We start from the raw sequence: 6,476 nt of genomic DNA on the forward strand, positions 1-6,476 counted from the left end.
GGTGTTTTTGCCCTCGGTGAATCATCCCACTTCTGCACACCACTTGTCAGACAATGAGCCGAGTTGAGCGAGTTGAACGTTTAATGCTTTTCCTATTTAAAGAGGTCTACAACAGTCCTCCACCGGACCTTCCCCCTCTCTAGCTTGGGCCCAACTGCCTGATCCCGGGCCCCACGCTCCCCTCATTGGGCCTACCCAAAGCCATTACATGTGCTCCGTCACAAGATAGAACGTTAGATCAGTAGAACTGATTAATAGATTAGTGTGTGTGTCCGTGTGTGTGTGTGTGTGCCTGTGTGTGTGCGTGTGCATGTGTGCGTGTGGTTGTGTGTGTGTGTGCGTGTGTTGTATATAATCACGGGTATCCCATTGGGTTTGTTCTGTTGCCGAGACTCACAAAATGGTAGTTACCATAATGATTTTGTTTTTTGTCAGGACCATCCTGAGTGCAGTGGAGGCTCCGGAAGTGTCTGGACGTCCATAAAGTCCTACCTGCGTTGGCACTTGTCCTGGTCACATGACCCGTGTGAGCAATACCATCAGGCCTTGCTGGTCGACCCCTTCTGGGAGGTCAACCCTCTCATGGTGGGTTATAAAACCATTTAGTATCTATACTTTTTATTTAGAAAAACATCAAATGATACAAATAAATGGAAAACCCTACCTTCTCCAAAATTTGTGGGTATTGGGTAGTTAAAAGAAGAAATTATACTTAAATTAATAAAATTATATATAAATATAACGTTTAACTAGAAAGGTAACATTTGCAAAGCAAATGCATAATGTTTACTTTCGCATGTGGTCTGCTTTGTTCATTCTTCACGACTTCAAACACATTCATACATATGGTGACAGGAGTCTAAATCCCTCCTACCATAAAATTGCAACATGATGTAACCCAACACCAGTTACATTTGTACCATGGTGAGAGACAGTCTGATTATTAACCAGGTCAGAGGTCAGTGTTTGGAGAAGAAACAGAGCACAAACAATATGTTTTTCTCCTGTAAACATAATTTAATGCTGTATACAAGTTTAAAGTTTTGATCAGAGCCATGTATGGTAATATCTGAACAAGACTTGCATGTTTCAGGCGCTTGCCGCTGCAGTCACCAGGCCATGTGTCACGATAGTGGAGCTTGCGAGTGTGGAGTGGGGAGGAGCTTACGTTTTCTGTTCCAAGAGATACCGGCTCAATGGCAACCCATAGTCATGGTGTTGCTTTTCCTGCTCACCCTATACATAGTAACCGTTATGGTTCCAAACTACTGTAGAAAAGCTAAGCGAACGTATGGACCTGGGCCCACGTATGGAGCTACGAGTTATTATAAACGCACGCATCACCCAAGAGCTGGCCACACGCATGTTGCTAAGTCCACGCGTGTGTTTGAGCGCACGCATTTGCAGGTATTTGAGCGCACGCATGTAGCCAAACGCACACATGCATTTGACCGCACACATGTAGCTAAGCGCAAGTATCCTGTGAAATCTACAAGTATCAGGCAGTACGTAGGAAAGACAACCGAATGAATAGACCAGACGTCTATTGCTAGTAGATACCGTATACAAACAAACCATGGGTGACTTATCCATGAGAGAAAAGTAGACAAGTATCTGTTAGCCTTCTAAGCACTTATGTTTGTGATTGAGACACCTGAACGATACCATGTTACGAAATTTTTATATAAGGGCGTTTAGGTCTTCTTGTAGTAAAGCTTCGTGTAGAAAGTTCTATTTAATGGTGGCTGCAGTACCTTCATTATAAGATTTAGCTGTCCTCATAGAGGACAGAACTCAAGTCTTTTGTACCCTGCACATTCAAATTTATTGTTAAATTGGGAAGTCTGAAACATTATTATATCTCATTAAGTAATCATACATACTAATGATTACAACCAATTAAAGAATAAGAAAGACTGTTTCTTACATTGCACCTTGCTTTTATGCCAATCTTTTCTTTCAAGCACATAAGATTTGACGGCTTGCTTGTCTCAATAGCTAGAAATATGATCCAAAACTTAACATATTGCTATATTTACAGATAAAGCTCTTTAATGACTAGAAAAAAAGGACTAACAAGTTATATGGTCACTTTTAAATTCTGCAGTCTCAAATTATAAACTAGCAGAACATCTCAATCACTGATACACGATTTGTCACTTAGGAAAATATCTGAGAAGCCCAAGTCTCTGACTAGTAAGTTAACATCACTAATACTAAATATATATGTTGTAGACTCTGAGAAAGCTTCTAATAGAAAAAAATACAGCTTCTAGTGTTTTTGGGTGTTACTTTGAATGTGGATGGTGTTCAGCACCAAGGACAGGAATGTTTGTGTGTGGATGGTGTTCAGCACCAAGGACAGATATGCTTGTTTGTGGATGGCGTTCAGCACCAAGAACAGGTATGTTTACCTGTGTGTGGATGTTTGTGTGTGGATGGTGTTCAGCACCAAGGACAGGCATGTTCATCAATGTATGGATGGTGTTCAGCACCAAGGGGAAGGGGGAGGAGAGGGGGGCAACTTTTGGTATATTTAAGAGATCGCACCACACTTATCATGTTTATTTACCACATTAATGGAAGGATTGACATAAACAGATAACTAGAAAGGTAACATTTGCAAAGCAGATGCATAATGTTTACCTTTGCATATGGTACGCTTTGTTAATTCTAACTCTAACTCACTCACTCACTGGGTCGAGCTTCCCTCGGTACCAATGACATCTCTTCCTATCCTTTATTACTACCATCAGGTTTTTTTCTGTCGAGCTGGGTGTCGTCCATTAATTGATTTATGTAGTTTCTTGCTGGGCGACCACGACTTATTTTCCCATGTGAGGGCCCCCACAGTATTAACTGGTTTAGCTCTAACAAATCTATATGTGACAGGAGTCTAAATCCCTCCTGTTATAAAATTGCAACATGATGTAAACGAACACCAGTTACCATGGTGACAGACATCTGGTTCATTGAACTTATTTGTTTGGAAAAGAACAAGAGGAAATAGAGCAAAAATAATATGTTTTCCTTTGGTAAACATAAAAACTCATTTAAAATAGAACCCCAGCACCACCTCCCCTGCAGTACCTACCGTGAGCCGCGTGGTGGCGCTGTTGGGTCGGCTGTGTTGTGGGAAGATCGAGGAGTCAAACACGACTCCAAGAATCCTCTCTGATCTGATGGCACCAGGTAACCAAAACCATTATAGAACAAGACAGGCAGACAAGGAACTGGTCAGACTTTCTTAAAGACTTAGAACTTCTTCGAAGGAATCATCCTTCCATCCATCCTTCCATCCATCCATCCATCCATCTATCCATTGTTATTCATCTTCCTTCCTTCCTTCCTTCCTTCCTTCCTTCCTTTCTTCCTTCCTTTCTTAATCCACCTACCTCAGAAGGCAGCACAGCTCCTGAGAACTCCAGGTTGACCAGACCGACTGTGACAGAAGGATTCACACTCAGGTTGTCATACAGGAGAGGGTTGTGTCCTGCAAACATCGCAGATAAACCTGAAAAAACATCACAATCATCGACTGTATAAGAAGTTCTTTTTTCAACAACCTGTAAGTTTTCGTGTTATCCAACACTTTGGTGACTGTCTGAAGCATCTAGCTGCAGTAAGAATCAGAAACAGTCATTATTGTCCTGAAGAAGGTGACAGACGGTCACTGAAACATTGGATGTGAAAACCCAGTGTTTGTTGAATAAGACTAGTATTGGTGGGGCTGTCTTTGTTACTAGACACGACCATGATAGTCCGATCTTTATGTGAATGCGATGATTGTGTGTGTGTAATTAAAATGAACTTCGAACTTGAAGCACAGTATCTTTACACGCCCTGGGAGAAGTAATGGATTTAGCTCTTTGTATGTATTATGCTTGTGACGCGCCCTCATTGTATTAACCGTTGCCTAATTATAATGTCTGCACAGTAGGTCTGGCGTTGACGCTTGGGATTTTGTTGAAATATATTAAACTTCACGGAGGATTGTCACCTATTGCTTCTTGTTTTCATTTTAGATTAACTTTTCGTTTTTATATGTTAACTTGCACAAATCTTAAAAGCTTATGTAATCTTATCTAATTTTTATTGATAACTATACTTAATTTGATGACGTCACTGGCCAAAGCTCTTTTGAATTGCACAGCATAGGTGTTGATATTTACACGTTTACAGGGAACGGTATCTACATGCGGTTTTAAACGTACAGGGGTGTAAAAAATAACTATTTTTCTAGTAAAAAACAAAGCAACCTTCTGCTGAAGTTGCAATGATGAACGTAACGTCAACAGAAACATCGGCTGCATTGAAAAAAACATTCAGTGACTTACTAACCCGATATCCAGCTTTCAATTCCTGAACTTACGTTTGACCGTTTAATCGTTTTGAATTTTCATAGGTTGTTCCATTGAAGGGTATGTGGCAGGATGTTGTTCCGACTTTACAAGATGGAATCTTCGATGGTAAGTATTGTCAACTTATAGAGGTGTGATTTTTGTTATGACTGAGTTAACAATCGCGAAAGGATGACAGTACCCTAACTGCTGAGTATTTTTCTGAGTAATACAGTTTAAGTACAAACCTTACTATCTGTTTTTTTTTCATTAACACGCTAACATAATCCGATCATTTTTATATTTCTGTGGTTTAAGACTTATTGCTTAGTAGACCTTAACAGTTTTTAACCCTAATGTGATACTGAATAATTTTACATTTTAAACTTTCTCTTTCTATTCAGATTTAAAATTATTTAAAACAGATTTTAATTCTTTTACAGCTAAATGTGGCGGAATTATGAGTTGAAGTTTAATACATAATATGAAATAATTATATCAAAATTTGCAGGTATTTTGTACGACACGTACCCTATGTCGGAGTTTGAGTGGCACACTCACCAGTTTGACTTCATCGGTAAACACGCCTGGGGGTTACTGAAGACTTGCGGAGTGATCACGTACTGCAACCTCACCTCGGGGGGGGGAGCTACTCAAGGACACGTACGACAACATAGAAACCATGTTCAAGGTATCGGGTTTTGCACTACAACTAGTCAATGAGTGTGTGTTTATGAGAAAATAGATTCAATTTCAGTTTACAGTGAACCAGTCATAATGGACGGTGTTGAAGTGGTTTTAAAAAATCAATCGTCCATGATGTTTTGCCGTAAAAGAAAATGCATTTCAAAATGTACATGTATATTGAAAATGACTACTTGTGAGGTATCAGAATAAAATTGTCAGAGTAAAACAAAGTAAAAATCTTTACAGACTTTTAAAAATGACGAATGTTAATATATACGTGTATCCAATTTTACAAAATTTGAGAGCTACTTGTCTTTTGCAATATAAAGTTGCCGTGATCAGTCTTTAATTGGTAGTATGATTTAGAATTACAATAAAATGACGATGAGTCTTATAAGATCATTATTGCTAAACATTTATTTTCAACATCCTGATTAATAAACAACTTACAAAAACACTTACATGTTTAAAATGAATTCCCACAGGAGACGCAAATGTTTCACCTGAAGAAGGCAGGCTTTAAGAAAGAGAACATCTCGTGGGAAGTCATCTCTAACAGGCCACCAAGTTACTCCAAGAAGTACCAGTTCCCACTCATGATCGCACCAAAGTTTAAAAAAGTCTAATTCAGTTTGACCTTGTACGAGGTACATTCAAGGGAAGGGACCAGCAAATCGCCATGCGCAGAACTAGAAGTGTGTACACCGATATATTTTGGGACTTTTTCTTTGGGTATTTTTTTTCCTGGGCAAATTTTGCTCAGAAAGGCCTAGTTTTTTTGTAAGAAGGACAGAAGAATGTATTTTTTTAATATGGCCAAAACGTACGACCTTTTCCAGGGTTTGAGCTGTCATTGACCTCTAAATACATGTTGACCTTCTGTCCCACTTGCCATGGGGTATAATCTTGGTATCATTCCATTAAAACCCCGGAGTCAAACTTCCATTATTTGTCCCAAAAGATACCTGACAAATCCAAGATTGCGATGGGGTAAAAAAACTGGAGGTTCGAGATAAAGGTAAATCTGTTTTAAAGTGATTGTTTCTGGTGGTTTTAGCATAGATTTCCAATCGGATGTCCTTATGCTGGTCCCTGCCCTCAAGATGTCCATCCAAACACTTCTGTCTGGCTTTCAATCTACATCAATTTTATTACATAGAGACTAAAACAGTTCGATGAAGGTTTGACATCAAGGTAATAACAGTTACTCGGACAACTGGATATGATTTTGGAAACGTCCATATAGCAACCACCGCCGTTTGGCTATTTAACATTTCATTGTAGTCGGTATGCTTCATTGCTTCTTTATGTAGGACCTGGTCATGAATTTAAGGTGGTATACGGGGGGGTTGCTGAAACATATTTTACAAATGGTGCTTATTAGATAATACAGATCTTCAAGTTACACCCTTACAGACATAGCAACAGTTGAAACTTAATAGGATAAAA

At 39.2% G+C, this 6,476-nt stretch overlaps 1 protein-coding gene and 1 pseudogene across 1 annotated transcript in view; both read left to right on the plus strand.

Moving 5' to 3' along the window:
* The window catches only part of LOC109479183 (chloride channel CLIC-like protein 1), a 4,560-nt gene extending 2,692 nt beyond the window's left edge, over positions 1-1,868 (plus strand). The window contains exons 2-3 of the mRNA XM_019781075.1: positions 436-585; positions 1,094-1,868. Coding sequence (XP_019636634.1) covers positions 436-585; positions 1,094-1,210 — 267 coding nt within the window. The 3' untranslated portion in view covers positions 1,211-1,868. The remainder of the gene's footprint in view (positions 1-435; positions 586-1,093) is intronic.
* LOC109479119 overlaps positions 1-5,722 on the plus strand; it is a 37,549-nt pseudogene extending 31,827 nt beyond the window's left edge.
* The last annotated feature ends 754 nt before the right edge of the window (positions 5,723-6,476 follow it).

Source organism: Branchiostoma belcheri, unplaced genomic scaffold (genome assembly GCF_001625305.1).
Source record: "Branchiostoma belcheri isolate BF01 breed outbred unplaced genomic scaffold, Haploidv18h27 scaffold47, whole genome shotgun sequence".
Lineage (NCBI taxonomy): Eukaryota > Metazoa > Chordata > Leptocardii > Amphioxiformes > Branchiostomatidae > Branchiostoma > Branchiostoma belcheri.